At 50.1% G+C, this 22,029-nt stretch overlaps 1 protein-coding gene across 1 annotated transcript in view; it reads right to left on the minus strand.

The window, feature by feature from the left end:
• Nucleotides 1-2,715: 2,715 nt before the first annotated feature.
• Nucleotides 2,716-22,029, minus strand: part of Daam2 (dishevelled associated activator of morphogenesis 2) — a 54,531-nt gene continuing 35,217 nt past the window's right edge. The window contains 12 exon segments of the mRNA XM_051153045.1: nt 2,716-3,259; nt 3,597-3,767; nt 5,101-5,232; nt 6,694-6,754; nt 8,302-8,409; nt 8,934-9,102; nt 12,530-12,618; nt 12,786-12,892; nt 15,113-15,197; nt 16,420-16,526; nt 17,264-17,407; nt 19,435-19,542. Coding sequence (XP_051009002.1) covers nt 3,038-3,259; nt 3,597-3,767; nt 5,101-5,232; nt 6,694-6,754; nt 8,302-8,409; nt 8,934-9,102; nt 12,530-12,618; nt 12,786-12,892; nt 15,113-15,197; nt 16,420-16,526; nt 17,264-17,407; nt 19,435-19,542 — 1,503 coding nt within the window. The 3' untranslated portion in view covers nt 2,716-3,037.

A 22,029-nucleotide genomic window follows, 5' to 3' on the forward strand; every position in this document is an offset into this window, starting at 1 on the left:
GTTGAAGATGACCTTTACCTAAGCGCACAAATAAAACCACAATGCCAACTTCAGAGATGAGGGAGGACTTTTGTCTGGGAAGAGGGCATCAAACTGCTGTTTTACCCATCAGCCCCATTCCAAGACACTCCCCAATGGCTGGTGGGTGGGGAGGGGGACCCTGGAAAGTCTCAGGGGCATATTCTCTAGGCACCCCCACCCCCTGAGACAAAGAGGGGCATGCAGATGCATCCTAAGGCAATTTGATAGGTGGGGGTCCCAGGCTCAGCTCTATCACCTGTGGTCGGAGATGGGGCATGAAAATGGCTTCTTAAGTGGTGCCTGTGGCCTGGCATTCCCTTTTCCCTGTACAGAGGTGTGACAACAGATGCTTAACAAGATGGACACACATTTCCCAACCCAAGCCATCCACATTACCTCAGTTGGCTTGGAATGTTCCAGAAAAATGTGCATCGGCACTGATGGGCCTGGCTCTGCCACTCCAGCAGTTATCCACACACGAAGAAGAAGGCTTTCTAGGCAGGCTGGGGGAGGGGATGAATTTAATATTTTTTAGTATTACAATATATTCTTATAAAAGGGTGCAGGTAAAAAGGACACTGTAGAGCTTTGTACATATGAACCTTGTTTGTCTTCTGCAGCAGCTGGTATGAGCAGCCTTGGCATGAAGGTTGGCAGATGTTCTGGAGAGGAGGCCACAGCGCCCCAGCTGGTGGCAATAGGAGTGGATGGAAAAGCCCATGCCTACATCCACCCACCTGGAGAGTTTTGTCCTTCTGCCTCCTGGACAAACTTCCATCTTGGGAGGGGAATTGGCTGCTGCTGAGAAGGGGTGTGTTGACTGGACTATGAATCTTACATTGTGCACAAAATTAACTGGAGCAGTTGACCCACAGGCAGCAGGAGGGGTGGGTGGGTACTGGGGGTAGACTTCATTTAATGATGAGGACCAGCCTGTCCACCTCCACTGGGCACCAGTCACTTCCTGTTGAGTCACCCACAATGGTCCGTGGTCCAAGGCACTGTTGAAATCTGGTTACAGAGCACCAGAGCCACTGACTTAAAAAATAAATAGAGAAGATGGCTGGGCTCTGGAGAGATGCCAAATAGCTTTTCTGAAGATACAATGTGTTCCTTCAACAAATTCTCTCTTCCTTGTCTTTCCCGGTGCACATCAGTTTTCATGGTGGTTGGAAGGCCAGGACCTAGCCATGCCTGTTGGACAGCAGTGTAGCCCATCCCTGTCCCCTGCCCCTTGAATGGAAGGCAGAGAGCCCAGCCAGTTTAGGAGAGGATGCAAAGATGTCCAGCACCAGCCGCTCCAGTCTCTCCAATAGCTTGCTTCTCCGTGGGGGTGTAAGAGGGGGGAGGAGTCTTAGTGTACAGATGAGTGTTAAAGCTCTCCAGAGCCACTCTTTTTAGAAGCCTTCTGCCCTCTCAGGCTGCCTTCTTCACATCACACTGACTAGGCTTCCACTTGCCGAGATCCCTTTCAAACCAATGGCATGGCCAGCGTAACCCTGTTTCTCCTCCCCACAACTACTACTATGGTCCCACCCCCTGGGAGTCCCCTGTAGGAAGGCAGGCAGCTGCAGAACTGAGCAACCCTCATCCACTGGCAATGACCCTGAGAAGAGCCAGGAGCTGGTCATTGGTAATCAGGCAAGATTGGTCTCGAGATGAGGGAGATGTGGGTTAGGCCATTAGACAATAAACCTTCATGGGGTTGACCTCGCCATGATGTTCCATTTAGAGCATTTGCATAGGTAGAACAGTGCTGCCCCACCAGTACCATAAAAACAGTTGAAGATGGACAGGACGGAAGATGAGTGTGGACAGGAGGACCAGAATGATCCCGTGCAAGTCAGGCTGGGGAGCCAAACAGCACAGATGTAGGGGCAAACCCTGAAGTGAACATCCTACACAAGCACTCCCCCATCCATCCTCATCTCCCCGGCATGTCCTGTCCACTCTCTCGTACCCTGCCTAAAAATCTCCCTCAGAGTGGCAGTTAACTGTGGCGGGTCTTTCCGGCCCTCAGGACCAATTCCCCAAGTCCAGCTGCAGCTGAGCATATGGAGCTATGGGACCTGCAGGTGGAGACAGAGAGGCCACTGTGGCATAGCAGGGGTCAGCTGAGGGAAATGGTAGATGGGGCAGGGAAATATTTGAGTGCTACCCTCTGGTGAGGAACTACTGGGGTCTGAGATCACTGTCACTCCAGGACAGTGGTCAGATTGCCTTGGGATTTGCTTTGGCCCCTACACCCGAGTCTGATGAGGTGATAATGGAGGTCTTTCTGGGCCACCCCTCCTTACCAGAGCCACACTGTAAGCTGATGCTGACACAGAGCTCTGGAGTTTAGAGACTGGGAATTAGTAGATGAGACGGGGGCCACTAGGGAAGCTGAGAGGCCCTGGGACCTGCTATGGGAAAAAGGCACAGATAACTCATTTGCTGGCTCTAGTCCCTTGCTGTGTGATTTTCTAGGACACACTAGGGCTTATCTAGCTAGAACACAGAAGGCCTCTAGTTTCCATCCACAACCCATGCTCCGTCGGACCATCTCTTCAGAGAGGAGCCCTCTGGAGTCCCTACTGCCGGCTCTCAGGTTCCACCCTACCACCACATACTGTAGAAGAGGTTGGGTGGGACAAGGAATGTCATCTCCTGGCTCTTAAAACAGCTCTGTGCCAACATGAAGTGTGAAGAAAACAGTGTCCTCCAGCCTGGGATTTCTTGACCAAAGCCCAGGGCCTGCCAGGGATACCCAAGCTAGTCTTAGAGAACGATGCTCAGGAGGGGGAGGGGCACAAAGAGAGATGGATGAGAATGAATAGTGTAAAGGAGAGATGAGAGAAGGCCCGGTGTCAAAGCGGGGAGACACCCGGTCTAGCTGCACACAGCCCCCAGGACCCAGCCCGGGGCTCCCAAACCCAGCTCTCCGAATCACTTAAAAAGTCATTGCATCAACTTCCTCTTCCCCTCATCCCTGTCTCCAGGCTTGCTGCTATGTGGTCAGTACCCAATCCCCAAGTCAATAATTTAGCCTGTTTATCGCCCGCTCGCGGGTGACCTCTGGGGCCTGGCTCCCTGGTCGCTTGCGGTTGCGCTTGAACTTGCTCAAGTCCTTGTCGAACACTTCTCCGGAGCGCAAGGCTGACACCAGGTCATCGAACTCGCCACTCTCCTCCAGGGTGCCGCCTGCCAGGACCTTCCGCTGCCTCTGCCATCTTTCTTTCTCACGCTGCTCCTTCAACTGGGAGTGGAAAGGAGAGGAAACTCAAGGACACAGGCAAGCTGCTGTCTGCAGCCCTTTTGGTCCTCGGATGCTCTCACAGCCCATGGCTACCACTACACACATCTCCTGCCAGGGACCACTCTGCCTCCTCTCAGGATGCCCTATCCTCTCCACCTTCCATGGCTTTCTCTCCTCCCCCGCCCCCCCCCCCCAGCTGGAAGATGCCTCTCTCTTCTGGGGCTAACAGTGGCCCCTAAAGTGTCCCCAGCTCCTACTCTATCTCGTATATTCCACGCAGCACTCTCTTCACACCCACTCCTGCTGCATCCTGTCCTCAGCCAGGCCCTGGCCTCACCATGGATTCCATGCGTGCCCTCCGCTCATCGTCTTCCTTCCTCCTCCTCATGGCCTCCAGGTCCTGCCGGGCCTCTAAGAAGGCCTGCAAGAAGGTGTCGAAGATGCCGAAGAATTCATCCGGCTGCATCTTACTCTCCTGCTCCCCAAAGTGTGTCAGTGCCTTGGCGAACTACAAAAGACATGGGTAGAAGCATGGTGAGCTGGCTTCCAGCTGAGCCCAGTCCCTGCGGCCAGAAAGGGGGGGGGGGGTAGTTGTCATAGGCTTGGGGACAGGTATTTTGAAACTTTAATACCAGGGTTCATGAGTGGAGACTTTAATCCAAAATTCATTCCCTATTTATTCCTTGTCTCTACCCTGTTATGCACCTCCCCCCCCCACCACCCCCTGCAAAACTATGAGTCTGACTTCTGGGGCAACAAACTAGGACTATCTGATAGTCTGTCTACCTTAGCACCACCTCTGGGTATTTTATACTGTAGATATGGGATCAGGAGATGTTGGCCGGAGCAAGACTTTTCTAAAGTCAGGAACTGCGTGGCTGGAATGGAAAGGGCCCTCACGGGTCATGGAAGTCATTGGGTGACTTAGCTGATGGGTGACTTACTTAGTGACTTAACTTCTTCCCCTGTAAACTGCGGGTCAGCTTCACAATACTGTTGTGGGAGTTCAATGGCATGGCAGGGAGCAGCTGACTCTGCATGATGCAGGCACTGCTCTCGCTTAGTCTTAGCACCATGTTCTCTTACCTAACTCACACAGCATCGTCCAGGAAACACCAATAAATAGTCCTCCAGCAGCCTGAGCACATTCGGGGAGTTCGCTGGACATGCCGGCTGTCCAGCCCCACCCTGAGCTTTCTGAATGAGAGGCTCCATGGTAGAAGGAACCTCACAGAGACAAGTTCAAGGCTGAGCTGGGCACTCAGGATGCTCGCCCAAGTGACTGAAACCCTCTTATTCTCAGCGGTTACATCTGCTCAATGGGACTCTAAGCCTTCAGAAAAGCCGTAAGGTAGGCGGACGAGAAATCATGAAGCCATTGTGGTGGGGCTGGAGTGGAGTGCTTGCCGGGCGAGCACAATGACCTGAGTCTGAGCTCAAGTACTCCAGGTCTGGGCGTGGAGGTGTGAACTCAGCACTGAGAAGGAGGATGCAGGAGGATCTCTGAGACTTGGTGGCCAGCCAGCCTAGCCTAATCATTGAGCCCCAGATCCTAGTGAGACACCCTGTTTCAAAAAGTAAGGTGGAAGGAGGTCTCCATATGCATTACATGCATGTGCGCACACACACAATATACAACAATGCTTTTGGTGCCTCGATGCCTAAGAAGTAGACTCTGATCTTTGTTTGCAGTATGGGCTTATCATTGATTGCCTTAGAGGACAGAGGAGATGGCAGTTCTCTAGGTTCTGGGGCTCTGGGCTTGTCCCTGTCCATGGTAGGATGAGGTCTAGAAAAGAATAACTTGAGGCACTGTGGGGTTCAGAGCAGAGCATCTTTACCTTATCCCTGGCCTCGTTGAGCTGGTCTTCCAGCTCTGAGAAGCTGAAGCTAGACACCGTGATAAAGTCACTCATGACAGGGACAAACTTGTCATTGGGGTCCCGTGCCTGGTGTCTCTGATACTCCAACTCCTGGGAAGAAAGAATGAAACACCATTTGGACAAACAGAGTTCAGGGTCCACCACATGTCCCTTGGTGCCCTCAGAGCATCACATGTGCCTTTGGGAAAGATGACACCTGGATTTACAACTCTAAAGCTAACAGTCGGTGTGTACAGCTATTAACACCTCCCTCACCCATCACCATCGTTATGTGTGGATTGTGCTCCACTCTCCAAGTGGCATGTTCCAGGACTGTCAAATGGAAGCCAGCACCCACGGTAGCAACAGAAGACCCTCTGCTTCTTAACTTGAGCCTGACACAATTCTTCTCCTCCCCTCCCCCTCCCCTCCCCCTTCTCTTCCTTCACAGGAACTCTGGGTAAAGTCTCTAGTTCCCAAGTGTGAGGGACAGGATTGAGGATGCCCCAGGATGTGCATCAGCTATGAATACACAAGAACAGCAATGGCGGTAACAGGGCACGAGACCTGGTGCTGGGATCCAGTGTTTGTGCCCTCACAGTATTCCTGTATTGAGTTCCTAAGGCCTAAGGTGAAGCAAGGGCACTATGATATGATGTTGTCACCTACCAAGTGCATATTTAGAACTGCTCAACAAAGTTATTAAAAAATAATCACTAAAAATTCCATAATGTCTTAAGTTTGTGCTTTTTTTTTTTTTTTTTTAGGCCCCATTCACAGCTATCCCAGGGCACATGTGGCCTACAGATCATGGGTTGGACACTCCCGTCAATTGGCTAGGATGTAAGAGCAGAGTCTTTGTGGATGGGGTTGGTGGCTCCATACAAGAGTCCCAGGGAAGTTTGTCCTTTCTACCAGCGAGGAGGACACTGGACATTGGAGCTGTCAGCACTTCAATCTCAAATGGCCCCACCCTGTAAAATTATATGAGGCCATTGTCTCTTGTCTATAAAAGCCACTCCATAGTTCCCATCAGCGAGTGAGCCCTTGGTGCCTCCATAGTTTCAGGCACGAAGGGAAGAGGTGTGAGGTAGGATCTCATAGGGATGGAGGTCCCCAGTGCCACACGGCTGGACACCTGCTGCCGTCTTCTCAGTCTCCCCAATCACTGTGATCACACATGAGCACGTGACGGTCTTAGAGTTCAGTCCACCAGATGGACATCTCCCTGAGCAGTGGCACAGAGACAGTCTCAGACAGACAGCCCCTCTTTGAGGATCTAAATGAAAACCCCAAGTGGGTAGATAGTTTTTTTTCTTGAATGCTTTCTCCACGGTGCTGTTGTTCTATCTTTCCATTCAGGGGCCCTGGGTCATCAAAATGCATCATAGGGAGGCTTCTGCTGTCTGAGGTGGTGTGTGTGTGTGTGTGTGTGTGTGTGTGTGTGTGTGTGTGTGTGTGTGTGTGTGTGTGTGTGTATTGGGTTGGGGGAGGGCATTGGACCCAGTGATGGCAGCAACACTGGCTTTTCCTTGGGCAGCCCCCTCCACCAAGCCCAGCCGGCTCACTTACCACCTCCACTGCTCGGAGGCCATTCCTGAGAGTGCCCACCTCCTTCTCCAGCTCCGCCAGGCTGTGGGAGACATGGGAGGGGAAGGAAATCCATCAGCTCTGGATGTGAGGAGCCAAGGGTGGTTCAGGCAAAGAGTAGCTTCAGGCGCGGTGGCCTTGAGTCTCAACCCCGCTTAGGCTCCTGACACATGACTCTGGCAAGTCAGTGCCCTGTGTGCCTGTTGGTGGTGTCAGTAGGAAGCTCTGCTCCATAGATCCTTCTAGATGCCGTGTCTCACAGAGTTCCTCTGTGTGTGTGTGTGTGTGTGTGTGTGTGTGTGTGCGTGTGTGTGTGCGTGCGTGCGTGCATGCGTGTGTGCGCGCTCATGCATGTGAAAGTCAACAGACACTTCAGGCATCGTTTCCTAGGAGCTGCCCACTTTTTTTGGGCAGGGTGGCTTGGGTTCTAGGTATAGAGTTTAGATCCTCATGTTACCTGCTGACGTATCTCCCAAGCCCTACCAAAAATTTTCTCACACCTGCGCCTGGCTCGGATTTCTTTCTGTTCGTTACCGCTAGACAGTGTCCATCACCATTTAACAGGCTGTCTTTCCAAAGTCAGATGTCGATGGGATTTGGAGGTGGAGCTTTGGAGAGATCATTTGGTAATGATGATGTCAGCCATGAAGGTGGAGCCCCCAAGAGGGCACTGTGGCTTTCCATTGTCCGTCCTAGCCTGGGCTGCTGCTGCCACACTGAAGTGTCACAGATGTTAAGCAGATCAAGGCACCATGCTCTCAGATTTCACATAAACATCTAATCTTAATAAGTCGTCAAGTCTTAAGTGTTCCGTTATAGCACAGAGTATCTCAATACAGTTTGGTACCTGTTAGCTTTAGCATTTCTGGCTTTGACAGACACATATTAAGTCTTATGGTCTTTGAAGATGCTCTGCCCACTACAGGTCAGCATCCCCACTCTTCCAACTGACTGGACAGTTTTAAAGTGTGCTTATTTTTAAATTAATTTTGTGTATGAGAGAGTTTTGCTTACATACAGAGCTGGGCACCTCATGTGTGTCTGGTGCCTCAGGAGGTCATCTGAGGGCATTAGATCCCCTGGAACTGGGGATATAGATGGTTGTGAGTCACCATGTGGGACTTTGGGAATTGAACCTGGGTCCTCTGGAAAAGCAGCCAGGGTTCTTACCCACTAAGCCATCTTTCCAGCATCCAGATGATCATTTTTTATTCCAAGTCAGCCCCTTCTGCATGGCTCCCTCCCCAGGCAGCTTAGGCAGTGTGCTGCATGACTAACCTGACCCTGGGATAACCAGAGAGGGTGTTCTACACTGTCTCCCTGTTAGGCTTAAGCTCCATTTGCCCACAACTCAACTGACTTAATTAATGTTCCTGTTAAGGGCATTCTTTCTATACACAGCTTACTTCTCCACTCTTCTGGTATCTTCCATAATCACCTCTGAAATAAGGTGATGAGCCCCCTCAGAGAGCAAACCATCTCTGTCAAATGTCTCCCTGAGGAGACATTTTCAACTCCTAGTGTCCCCTTCAAATGATGGAAGCTAGCTGGTACAGTCATAGGTGAAGGAAGTGTGGGGGGACTGCTTACTTGACTTTGGCAGCTTCTGGTAGGTGCTGCAGCTCCGAGGGCATGTTCAGGATGTCTGGAAAGTGCTTCTCCAGAATCATGATCAGGTAATGGAGCAGAGAGATGTTCCTGTGGGTGACAGCTGTGTCAGGGGAGGAGGGGGAGGGGAATGAAGAAGCCAGATGGAGTGTGAAGAAAGGGAAAAGCAACAAGTGGGATAGAGAGATGGCTTGGCAGTTAAAGGCAGCTTTTTGCTCTTCCAGAGGGCTTGAGTCTAAGGGTTCTAAGCACCCACAAATGCCTGTACCTCTAGTGTCAGGGATCAAATACCCTTTTTTTACTGCCCCCCCAACTGCACCCATATGCACACTGTACATGCTTGTGAACTCATGCATAATCTCTCTCTCTCTCTCTCTCTCTCTCTCTCTCTCTCTCTCTCTCACACACACACACACACACACACACACACACACGCACACACACACACACACACACACACACACACACACTACAATAATTCTTTAAAATATTTTTAAAATGAACAAGAACAAGGCAGCTAGAATGGAGAGATAGAAGAGCATTAGAGATTAGAGATGGGAAGAGAGAGTTTAGGATGGGGTGAAACAGGGCTGAGGAAGTCAATGGGTCCCCACCTGTCAATGCTGGACTTGGTATCAGCGATCTTGTTGAGGCTGGCTACTCGGAACCCATAGGCATCCCCACGCTGCCCCTTGTTCATGAAGTTACCAATGGCTAGGACCACCTCCAGCATTTGCTTCAGGCGTTTGCTGAGGGTCAGCTCTCGGGAGGCCAGCAAGATGGCTGGGAAAAAGGGGACAGCTCAGGATGCTGCACAGGGAGCAGGGCACCTGGCTTCTCAGGAGGATTATAGAAAGGGCTGCCTTTTTATCTCTTGGGTAGAAACTACCCATTCTGATCTGGTCCCTCCATCCCTCTGTCCCTCAGGACAAAGCTAGCCTATCCTCAGAGTAAACCACCCCTAGAATGATCTAGAATAGTCATACACATAAAGATTATTATACTTTTTATGGATACATACTTGAATATGGCAATTTTATTGGTTTTTAGACCTAACAGTGTTGTGTTTTCTGAAGCTTTTCATTATGGGATGCTTTGACACATTTTGAAATTCTATATTGTGTGTAAGTAAATGTCTGTTCATGTGGGTGCCCATGTGTTTATATTCCTGTGCAGGTATGTGCACGTGCAGGTGTGAGGAGGTCAGAGGACAACATTAGGTACCAGCACCTGTGCCCTGAGACAGTAGTAAAGGACTAACCCACCCAGTGGTCCATGGCTCTGCTGGACTGAAAATTCCTGAAGATGCTTGTTATCAAGATTTGTAAAAGAAAAGCCCGTGGCACTTGTTATGAAAGCAAGAGGATCTGGGTTCAAATCCTCACCACCTACAAAAAAGGCTAGGCATAACCATGTGTGGGGCTGTAACCCCCATGGTAGAGAGGGGGGAGCAGCCCAACAGCAGGATCCTGGGAGCTTGCTATCCAGCCAGCCTAGCCCAAAGAACATGCTTCAAGTACAGTGAGAGACTGTCTCAAAAACAATATGGAGAAAGAGAGAGGACAACACCTGATGTCCCCCTCTGTCATTGGGGCCTTAGAAAATGGGGGAGCAGACACTTCCTAGGTCAATAGCCCCCCCGGATGGAAATTCTTAAGACATAAGAAAGCAGCCATTATAAAAGCACTCATAACACATTATTCCATTTATAGAAAATTCAAAATAGAAAAACTCATCCAGACATCAAGAGGTCTCTGAAGAGGAGCAAGGAAAGCTTATCTGGAAGGGTGACAGTTTTAGTGTTTGGAGGGACTATAAAGAAGGGCTAGAGCCGGGCAGTGGTGGCACACATCTTTAATCCCAGCACTTGAGCGCAGAGGCAGGTGCATCTCTGTGAGTTCGAGGCCAGCCTGTCCTACATAGTGAGTCTGAGGGCTGACAGACTATGTAGAGAGATGCTTTATGGGGGGGGGATGGGGCTTAGTTGTTAAGGATGAAGCTCACAAGCAAAGGACAGGAAGGGACACAGGGCCTGGAGACATTCAAGTGCTTGACCTGGGTTGATTACATGGACAGCATGGGGAATGACTTCTAATTGTCCAACGTGAAATCTGTAATGATCTGTGTGAGCCATATTTCAATAAAAGGTTCATTAAAAAAAAAAAAAGTAAATAGAATCTACTTGCAAAAATCCCCAGCAATTTAGGTGGCCAGGGATAGTTTTTCTAAGGTTGATGGGCTGTTTGAGAAATCTACAAAGGAATATCCTTTAAAAAATGCTAAAAATGTTGGCAAAACAGAAAATGATAAGAGTTGAAAGGAAATCAGAGAAGATGAGAAAACTCGCATCTGTGATGCTGACATTTCAGAGACATTCGCGAGAATAATATGTTCATGAATACATTCATAAGAATATTACATTTGCAGTCACATTCATTGAGGCTATATTTAGTGAATCTGCTTGTAATGAGAATTGGTAAATTTGGTGTACTCAGCAATGAATGTATTCATAGGGAGAATATATTCAAAACAGAATTGGGAAATTTATCAAACTTGGGCTTAAGCTGCCCTGAAATAACTTCCCCCACAGCCCCGAGTCAGGGATGAGAGGTGGGTGTCAGTGACTCAGCACCCAGCTGAGGTAGGTTCAAGCTTAGCTACTTCAGGAATACTTCTGGGAGACCTAGGAGGAGGAATAAATATGAAGCTCAACTCCTGAACAGATAAGAGCACACTGACATGACTAGGTACACAGCTTTGGGCGCCTCTCCCTAGCCCTGGCTCACAGCCCTTCAAGGACAGCAGCCAGCCATAGTGGATGGATGTCCATAGCTGTAGAAGAGTGATTCCCTCCCCTTTCCCTGATGTTTAGTTCTCTGTAGCTTGATATTATAGAAGAGACTTCATGAACCATCCCAGCTGAGTCTTAGAGCTTAGGTACATGCTCTTTGGAGCAACTAACAGTGTAAGATGAAGCCTTCCCAGGGCCTAAGCTACTTTGGTTCCATGGTTACAAATGGCCACCATTCACATTTCCTCCACTGGCCTAAGATGCAAAAATAGTGGAGTGCCTGCACCTTGGCCTGACCCCCCTGTGCCTCATGTCTCCAAAATAAGGCCTTGAGAGATACCACAGAGATGGATGGTCTATTCAGGTCTCTTGTGGCGTGTGCATGCGTGTACACACTGAACACCACTACCTTTCTCTCTACAATCTCCTACATCCCTAAGCAGCCTTTGAGAATGACCTGACCTGCTCTCTGAACGAGGCATCGCAGAGAGTGTCCAGCAGGGGGCACCTATGCTCTGCTCTGCCTCCCAGCCTGGCACCCTGAGCCTCCAAGATGGTCTCTTGTTTGTTTTTTTTCCTGTCCTGGAAGTCTTGTCCTTATCCCCAAGGGAGATCCAGGCAGCTTCTCCTTTCTAGGTGCACACAGCTGCCCACCATCCCGCCCTTCAGTCTTTCCCACAATTCCCTGCACTGTGTGCTCCTCTGCCATCCTGACAAGCAGCCCCAAGGATATGCTTTCTGACACAATGATGAGGGACAGGAGGGAAGGGACCAGTTGGAAGGACAGCAAACATCTACATCGCCACAGCATTCGTCAAGGCTATCAGAAATGGAAATGTGGAGAGGGCCTGTGTCACCCAGACTCTGTGTCAAGCCAGACCCCCTCTCTAGGGACCACCTTATGCAATCCCCTGCTTTCTGATGAGCTTACACTAAAGCAGACATGCCCAGAAGACTCTGTGAGCTCGACACTTCTCAAGTAGGAAAGGATAGACGACTCTGTGCATGCCAGGCCCCAAGAAGGATGCTGGCTACGTTCCTATTTTCCCATCCTTTCTGTGCCTGTCTGGGGCAGATGTCAGGTGGGGAGCCAATGCCAAGGCAGAGGGAAACATCTGGTTGGCATGTACGCTAACATGAACAAGAACATTTCTCTATAATAATCAGTTTCAAATTGATGGTGAACTCCAGTAATCACATCACTTGCACAGTGGAAGCTGGAAGATTAGGAGTTCAAGGCTAGCCTCCGCTACATAGCAAACTGGGGGCTAGCCTAAGCCACATAAAGCCCTGCTGCAAAATGTAAATGCCACAATTTTAAATGTTATCCTTGACTTGAGCATCTCTCTGGGGGGCAGGGTAAGACAGAAATTTCCCTCTGCCCTGTTAATCAACCCCCAGGCATCACCCCACTCCTACCTTCTACTTTGGGCTTGGCCTCAGCCAGCCGTTCCTGGAACTTCTTCTTAAAGAAGAGGGCCTGTAGCCGCTGCTGGTAGTGGTCGATCCTGTGGACAGGACAGGCTACATCACAGATGGACCTGTGGCTCCAAGGCAGCTCCAGCCTCCTCTTGGGCCATCCTTCCCTACTCTACCCCCAAGTCTCCTGCTACACCTGGTGCAGAGCTGAGCCAGGAACCGCCCCGCCCCCTGCTATGCCCAGTGCCCATCTGACCTGCTCATTTCATAGAGGAAGCGGTCTGCGCGTGCCATCCGCTCAATCTCATGCTTGTGCTCTTCCAGGAGGTCAATGTCGCTCTTCTCAGGGATGAACTTGAGGAGCTGCAAAGAGCAGGCGTGAGTCAGAAGGGACGCTCTTGAGCAGTGCGCACAGCATGAGGCACAGAGAAGCCCATGCGTTGCCTCTGCTCAATATGGGGAGGGGCCTGCTGAGGCAGGAGGATTAAGAGTTCAAGGCCAGCCTTGGCTACCTACAAAAATTTGAGGATAGCCTGTGTTACATGCATAACGAGTTTGAGGCCAGCCTCGTCTAACTACCAACTTCAAGGCAAGCTTGAGTTACCTAGCAAGTTGAGGCCAGTCTGCTCTGCGCATCAGTTTTGAGGTCAACCTGGCTACACTGAACTCAAGTGTTTTACTTTTAATATAAATGTGTCATGTGTGTGTGGTGTCTGCATAGACCAGAAGAAGGGATCGGATCCCCTGGAACTAGAGTTAACAGAGGTTTGTGAGCCTCCAAGTGGGTGCTGGGAACTAAACCCTGGTCTCAGCTGTAAGAGCAGCCAGCACTCTCTGTACATTGAAACCTCCTAATTCATATGTCAATGACAACTGGCAGTAGGTAGAGCCTTTTGGGGGGTAATTAGGGTTAGATGAGGTCACAAAAGTAACACCCTAGTAGTGGCATTAGTGGCCTGATTAAGAGAAAGAGAAATCCAAGTCATAGTACCTTCTCCATCTCCTCCCATGATGCCCTCTACCACACTTTAGCACAGCCCAAGACCTCAACAGGTGCCAAGCTGATACAGCACCATGCTTTTGGACTTCTGGCCTCCAGAGCCATGAGCCAAGTAAATTCTTACTTATAGATTAGCTGGTCTCAGGTATTTTGTCATAGCCCAGAAAATCAGCCAAGTCACTATATTCAATTTGCACATGGCTTCTTTCACTCAATGTAACATCTAAGATTCACCCATGCTGTGCCACTGGCTTGTCTTTGTTTACTGCTTAGTAGTAGTCCACTGAAGGGATGTACCACAGTCTGTTTACCCACTTTCCTATTAATGATCAGTTGGGTTGCTCACCCTTCCGGAGGTTTAATAACTCAAGTTGCTATAATTAAGTCTGTGTATGTCTTTCAGTATGTATATTGGCTTCTCTTCTGTAAGAACTTAAGTGTGAGATCCTGGGCAACAGGGCAGATGTATGTTTAGCCTTAATATGCATGGCAAATAGCTCTGCAAAGCGAGATGCCTGGTAATCCCAGTTCTGCCACACCCTTGTCAGCATGTGGTTGTCAGTCTTTAATTGTAGCTAACAGTGGGTGTGTGCTTTCCTCTGCTGTGGTTTACTGGGTTTCTCTTGTGACAACTGACATTGGGGTTGTTCATACGCTCACAGACTGCCAGACACTGTCTTCCATAAATCGCCTGTTCAGCTCAGTTTCAAAACTGCTTCTTTTGCCACTTTCTCATCGATCTGTAGCATTCTCTACCAGGAGTATATGCTGTTTGTTATATGTATGCTTGGAAAATACCGTCTACATTTTGGCTTGCTATCACTGGGGGTGGGGGTGGGACACATACCCTTTGATTGACACTGACTCTTTCTCTTCTTTTTAATATATTTTAAATTTTATTTTAGTTTATGGGTATGGGTATTTTGTGCACATGCATGTCTGTACTACATGCGTGCCTAGTGCCCACCCACATAGGTAGAAAGAGGGAGTTAGGTCCCCTGAAATTAGGGTTATGGATAGCTGTTAGCTAGCATGTGGGTGCCAGGAAATGAACTTGTGTCCTCTGCAAGGCAGCAAACGCGCCTAACTGCTGAGCCATTGCATCAAAAAAAGCCCAGCTCATCTTTTGAGATAGTCTCATGAAGTCTAGGCTGGCCTCAAGCACCAGTTCTGGGATTGTAGATCTATACCACCACACCCAGTTTCTGTGGTCCTGGGCATGGAACCCAGGACCTCATGCATGCTTGACAACTATGCTCTTCATTTTAATAAAGCCCAATTGATGGCATGCCTGTTTTCCATTTCCTAGGTCTGTCTCAAAGACCACAGTAGATGGAAGTGCAACCAATTTGAGGAGGAACTGACCCTTGCCACCCTGACTCTTCTTGGGACCTTGCAGGGGCCACAAAGTTCTCTGGCAGCCTGTTCTAAAGGAAACACTAGTCCGGGGAAGTTTCTAGAAACTTCTTCAATGCCTCCAGACCCAAGTCTTTTTGACCCAAGGCCTCAGCCTTTTTGAGATGAGGTAGAAGTGCTATGGCTGCACCCAGATTGGGCTGCTCTCTTCCCCTGAGGGTGCTTACCTGCTCCAACATGTCCTTAGCGAGATCCTCTTGTTCATCCATTCTCAAGATGGCCTGTCGTATCTCCTCGTTAGAAAGCTTCAACCTGCAGCAAACCCTTGCTCAGCAGCCTGGCCTGGCCCTCAGTGTGGCCCCCAGGGCTTCTTTCCCCATTGTATGGCCACATCCTTTCCTCTCTAGCCCTCAGTTTGAACCCTCTCTCTTCTCTCCTCTACAAAGCCTTCCCGGGCCAACTTCATAATAGAGTCTAATTTTAATAAAGAGGAAATATGATGCACTCTATACCCAATAATGAGTGTTTTGGTTCTTATCAAAGCCAGAGTCCTCACTGCCTTGCTTGAGCTCCATCAGAGCTGATGAGACATGTGGGATTAAGACAGACACAGGCAGGGACATTCTGACCAGTCTCTTTTTCCTCCTCCACCCCTCCCTTCTGCCTCTACTGGCTTCAGCATCTCCATGGGAGGACGGAGCAGGGCATCAGCAGAACGCTGGGCAAACAACCTTGTTCATTCCGTCTCTGACAGTGCCCACTTCCCATCCACCTCCCATAGGTCTTCCAGGAGGCCCCCTGCTCACCCCCTACACAGTCTTTCTCCACCCTTCCAGGTACACACCCCCTAGGACTCTAAGGAACAAGCACACCCCCACCAGCACCACCCCTCACACTCAATGGAAGAAACTCAAGGCCAGGGAACTAGTGGGAGGGCAGAGGGGGCAGATGTCCCAGAGGAGGCTGTAGGCGGCACTAAGAATAGAGCTTGGGGCGGTGCCCCTGACCCTGCCTCGGGGAGGCCCCATACAGAAGCCGTGCTGTTAACAGATACTGCTTGTTTGTTCCAAAGCCCAGGGAAATGCTTGTAGGCTGAGATCATGCCGCTCCCAGGCCTAAGCCGAGTGGGCCCTCTGTGGGCTTAGGGCAGCTCTGTTCCCAGATGCTAGTCAGGAGCCTCGTGGATGGGGCCGTTTCCTGTCTGAAGAGCCCTCCGTGCTGTTGCTTAATGTGGCCTTGCAGGACAAAGGTCTAGAGGACTGTCCATCCCCGTCCCCTCCGGGGGAAGTCAGAGAGGCAAGGCCAGCATCAGCAGCCTGTTCCTCTGCTGCCGCCGCCGCCACCTTCCCTGGGCCCACGGGCTCAACCACTGTGTTTGTTGTTTTCCAGTGCTCAGAGTTAAGCCAGGACCTGGTGCAGGCTGGGCAGCCAGGCAAGCACTCTCTCAAGGAGTTATCCATTTCTCAGGCCCTCCGCTACCCATTTTGGTCGTCTTCTTGGGGGGCCCCTTTCCCTGATACAGGTGAATACCTACTTGGAGAGAAGAATGATACAGTTCTGAGCCCTCCGGCCATCGATGACTGACAGTTCTTTAACCTTGCGCGAGGCTAGGTAGATGTCCTCCGTGGAGCCCAGTTCTTTCTGCAAACGATGAGTTAAAGGGGGAGCACTAAGGGAGGTGACCCCAATTTTCTAGCTCACCTCTCAGACCCGCCCTCCTTTCAACATGGGGATGCCCCTGACCCAGTGGACAGGACCCAGAGAAAGAGATGTGAGAGGTTAGGGTGTTTGTGAGAGGATCTGGGACCACGCGGGGTTAGAAAGGGTGGAGGGTGGTGAAGGGTTCCCCCCCCCCCACCCCTTCTTAGAGCTCAGACTCTCCTGGAAACCCAGGAAAGGAGCTGCCCAAATGGAAGCCATACTTGATCTCTCTGGCTTCAGGCAATATGGTGTCCACTATAATACACCCACGCCCAACCAGAGCTTCCTCAAGCTTATGAGGAGAAGTTGATTCAAAAGCCCATAAGGCCATAGTGTCTAACTTCTGGAGACTTCCAGCCTATCGCAATGTGGCAGGAGTAAAGGGCTTTACAAGGTCATAAGGGAAAACAGAGACAGAATCCATACTGAATTCGCTTCTGGGAAACCAGTAGGCAGAAGTCAAAGATCCCGAACCTCCTTCTGTTGTTCCCCCCTGGTCAGGGATGCAGAAGCCTGTCTAGAACACAGTTGTGACTCGAGAGACTTTCCCAGAGCCCAGAGCACATGTTCCAAAGCACACAACTCCAGGGCCTGCCGAGCACGCCATTATATTTGTGGATTTTTCCCTCTGGAGTTGTGCAGCGCCCAACATGTGCGTTCGTGCTGGAGAGCCTTGCCTTGGGACTGGTAGGTGATACCACAGAACTAGAAGCCATCTGAGTTCTGTGAGCATTCGCCTCCGCGCCTGGCAGAGGTCTGCTTGCCGTCCCTCGGTTTCTCACATTTTCTCTCTCTCTCTGGGAACCCTCCTGCGTGCCACCCTACATGGATGAGCGATAAAGGCTGGAGACAGTGCAGGCAAGCCTTCTGTCATGGACCCCGTTCCGGGCTACAGCCCAGGACACTGGGTAAGAGACAGAGGGCTCAAAGGCCCGAGAGTGACTCACCTGCTGAGAACCAGATTAGTTATCAGCTCCTAGGCAGGCAGCGGCCACAGCCATCAGAGAATTAAACATGCACAGTGTTAGTCAATAGTCTGGGGATGAGGGAACATCAAGACAAATGTGGGTGTCTTTGGTATCTAGCCTGTCCATTGTGCTCCCAGGAACCGGAAACAGGAACCCAGAAATAGTCACGGACAGCAGCTCAAGGCAGACATGCACCCAGAGAAGCCGGAGAAGGAGAAGCAAACACCAGGCAGTCCTCCTTTTTGGGACCAGGGAGGTGCTGACCTGGGCCAAGTAGCGCCCCCCAAAACATGAGAACTGAGACCTCACTCTTTGACCACTAGTTCTTTCTTTGCCTCTGCTGAGAACCTGCTGGGAGGGCAGGGGTATTCCACCACCACCAAGGTGAACTCTTTCTCAATACATGAACTTGAATCAAAAGCCTGTGATAGTACCTGTCTCTGGGGCAGGAAAAGCAGGTGACCTTGAACTTGCCCCTTCTCCTTGCCTATCTGACATCAAAGGGACTTAGGAGCACAGCTTGTCCTGTGTCTTCCTTCCTCACACTGACTGGCTTGAAGCCACCAGCCACGTAGGACATAAAGAGGACTCAGGACCTTCTGTGCTCCGTGAGGCCTGGGGTCCTAAGATACAGAGAGGGTCGTAACCAGGTGAGTTTGGCTTCTGGCATTGCTCTAGGCTGACTGCTGTGATGTCAGTCCTTGATACTGAACGTGAGAGGGGCCCTGGTGAGCCGTAAGGGCGTGGGCTCAGCAGCCTAAAGTAGGCACATGAGGGCTTTCAGACTTCTGAACAAGTGGGAGGCCTTAAGGCCCACTTGAACTCTATCCCAGCTGTCTCCCATCCTAGCTCAGAGCTTTGGAAAGGCTGGTCCAAAACCCCAGTGAATAACTCATAAATGAAAGAGAGTGTGGCCTTGCCATGTCTGATACATCCGTACGCCCCACCCCACCCCACTCCACCCCGTCCTACTCAGGGCACAGGTGTTCACATAATTGTTCCTGGCTCCCGAGGCCTCGACCTGTCCATGACCATGCTAGCCCAACCACAGCATGAGCTAAAATGTTGCTTTGGAATTAAGAGTAGTGGATCAGATGTTACAGACAGCCACATTTAAATCAAATAAATAATCATTTGTTTTATCTGGAATCCCAAGGCAGGGCTAGAGTGTCAACTCCGCACTATTCCTTTGGATGGGTCCCCTGCAACCTTGGCCCTGACTACTTCTCAAAGAGTCATCTCTGGGTCTAGATGTGGAAAAATACAAAGTAGGATACCCTCTGTAGGCCTCAGCATCTAGCCACCAACCAGAGCTCAGGACCCCTGAGTGTACCAGAAGTTCTTAAAGCCGGTATCCTGGGCTAAGAACAGATGAAGAAATGTACACAGTAATCTTAGAAGACACGTGTGTACACATGGGAAACAAGGGCCATAGAACTGGCCATCACCAAGTGGACCTGGAGGAAGGCCTCCAGGTGTGACAATTGCACTCAGATTCCAGAGCCCCACCCATCTTCAGAGTCACTCAGTATTGGAAGATGAGAACTGACAGTCGGTACCCCTGGAAGTTTCTACAAGCACATAGCATTTTAGACCTGTATCTGGCTACAAACCAACCCCCTTTCCATTCTCTGGCTGAAGCGACTGATCAACAGAACAGAGCAGGGCCTTCAGGAAGCCCTAGTGTTGATCCTCTGAGTGACATGGAGCAGCATCCATCATCTTCCCTACAGCCTTAACCTCTCTGTAGGTAAACTTGTGTGTGTGTACGTGCATGTGCGTGCATGTGTGTGTGTGTGTATGTGCATGTGCGTGCGTGTGTGTGTGTGTAAGTCAATATTGGAAGTCAAGACCCAAGAGACCAGAGAGTTCAGTCTTACCTGGTGCCTCTGATATGCTGAGAACATTTTTTCAAAATCTTCCAGGTCCAGAATCCGAAACACCTGCATATCATCAATCTCATTCCACACAGTACCAGAGACACGCTCCTGAGAACCAGGGTAAGGAGAGGAACTCATGACTGACCTGGCTTCTCCATGACAGAGATGCCAACAGTTCCCCAACCCCACCAGTCCCCAATGGCACATGTTACAGTGGCCGGGCTTTCAGACTTCCAGAAAGGGGTCAGATAACACCACCTTTCTCCAACCTCCCTCTTCCTCAATACTCTGCTCAAGGCAGAGACAGAGGACACCACCTCTTCATCCTCTCCCTTTCTTGTGACGCTACATGCAAGTGTCTGAGAAATGACTGGAAGTGCCGGAGAGTTGGAGCACACACATCAAAGGAGGGGCTCTTTGCTTCTTTCAGAAAAGTCAACCCAAGGCAATACTCTGAGAGCACCCTGCGTGCCTGTTCTCTGCCTTCAGTCTCTGGAAGACTTGTGGCTCACACATATACTGGGTCATCTGGGCCTGAACACGGGTTGCATTTCCTAGGACTAAGATGGCCATTTTCTTTCCCAGGATCTTCTTCCTACTTCCCCCAATTCTCATAAGAAAGACATGGGCCAAAACCTGGGACATGCTGGCCCTGTGGAGAGGCTCTGTTAGGATCAGCAAAAACTTGCCTCAAGCCCCTATTGGTCACAGCCAGGGAAGGTGTGTCCATCAGTTATGATCACAATGGACCTATACGTTTATAGTTTCCAGCTCTCTCAATTGAGGCACTGTCCTATCTTTCTGGAGGACCCTTGTGCTAGGGTCTATAGAAGCCTAAATTGCACCAGTAATCTTGTATTATCATGTAGGTTGTCCAGAGGACAAGCATGGAGGACATGCATAGAGTAGGAGAGTACCTCTCATTGCGCCATCCCTCCTCCATCTTATCTAGAACATTAGTCTTTGGAGCTAAATTTACCCAGTCACCCACTTTCATCTGTCTAGAGGCCAGTCAGACAACCTCCCTCACCCCTTCCTGCATCACCTCCTCAGATTGGAGTCAGTGTGCCTTTCACTCACTTCTGTTTTCTTAAACTCTGAAAAGAGGAGGCTAGGCCAGAGTCAAGAGGGAGGAGACATTCCTGTGGCCTTCCGAAGGCCAGAGACCCTCATGTGGAATGCTGGGCTCTGAAGCTCACAGCAGCAAGGGATATAGGCAACTGGCCAAAGCCAACACAGACGCATTCTTTTCATGGTGGAAACAACCACTGTGTGTGTGTGTGCGTCTGTGTGTGTGTGTGTGTGTGTGTGTGTGTGTGTGTGTGTGTGTGTGTGTCTACACATTTAAGAGCATATCTAGGCTAGAAGAAGGGGCTAGAGGAAGAAACTGGGTTCCGGGAAAGGAAGATGTGGGAGGGGAAGAAGAGAGAGAGAGTGGGGGTAGGGGTGGGGAGAGGAGATGGGAACTCAGTGAGGAAGGCAGGGAGGGGAGCTAACTGAAACAATGTGGGGACCTAGGGACCCAGCACCTCCTGTTCAAGGGTGGGGAGGTCCATGAGAGTAAGATTTCCAGTCCTCTGTATTCTTGGGGAGGTCAGAGCAAGGATGGAGGGACTGAAACACTTGGGTGTTCAACATGACAAACCAGTCACCTCAACCTTAACTGCTTCTCAAACACAGCCTGTCCCACCCATCTGCCAAGGTTTTCAGCCTTTCTAGGAAGCATCATCAGGGCCAGGCCCTTTCTGATAATTGCCACATCATAGCGTCCATCTTTCTCTCCCTGATATATCCACCTTGAATGCTAATTCTCCAGTTAAATTTTTTTTCAACACTCTGTCATCTCTAACCTAGATTTCTGGGACTTCTGAGCCCTGGAGATAGCCACAGAAGTGCCACCCAGCCTTTCCCCAGGACTCTGCTTCATGATCGTCCCCCTTACAGAGCACCACCTTCGGAGCCAGGCAGACCCACTAACCAACATCTCCAGCCCTGCTATCATGTGATCTGTGAGTAAATGGCAAGACAGTGTTTTAGCCCCATAGCACAAATGGGAAACTGAGTCTTAGGGGAGCATAGTTCAACCGGGTTGGCATGAGAATCGTGATGACGGACTTAGAGCACATGTGGAGTGCACCATGAGTAATACCTAACTCACGTTACTAAGACTGTCCGTGTCAGCCATTGGTCCCAGTGCTTTCAAAATATTCTGCCAGTCATTCCTCAGAGCCATTCTTTGAAGGGCATTGTGGTGACCCCAGTTTACAGATAGGAAGCTGAAGGTCAAATAATCAAATCATCTGCCCTGTCATGGAATTAAGAGCGTGGTATTGCATAGTAGGCTGTCACTCCATGGATATAGGAAGGGTAGACTATCTTACTCTGGGTCCCTATTCATGTGGCATTTATTAATACCAGCCCACAGCCCAACATCATACCAATATCACAGAGGCTATTGACCATCTTGTCTCATTTTCTTCTTGTTGTTCATGCTGTGTGTATGTAATATATATGCTAAGTGTTCATGGGCATTTTTGTGCCACAGTATGTGCATGTGAAGGTCAGAGGGCAACTTTGTAGAATCAGTTCTCTCCT

This window comes from Acomys russatus, chromosome 11 (assembly GCF_903995435.1).
Source record: "Acomys russatus chromosome 11, mAcoRus1.1, whole genome shotgun sequence".
NCBI lineage: Eukaryota > Metazoa > Chordata > Mammalia > Rodentia > Muridae > Acomys > Acomys russatus.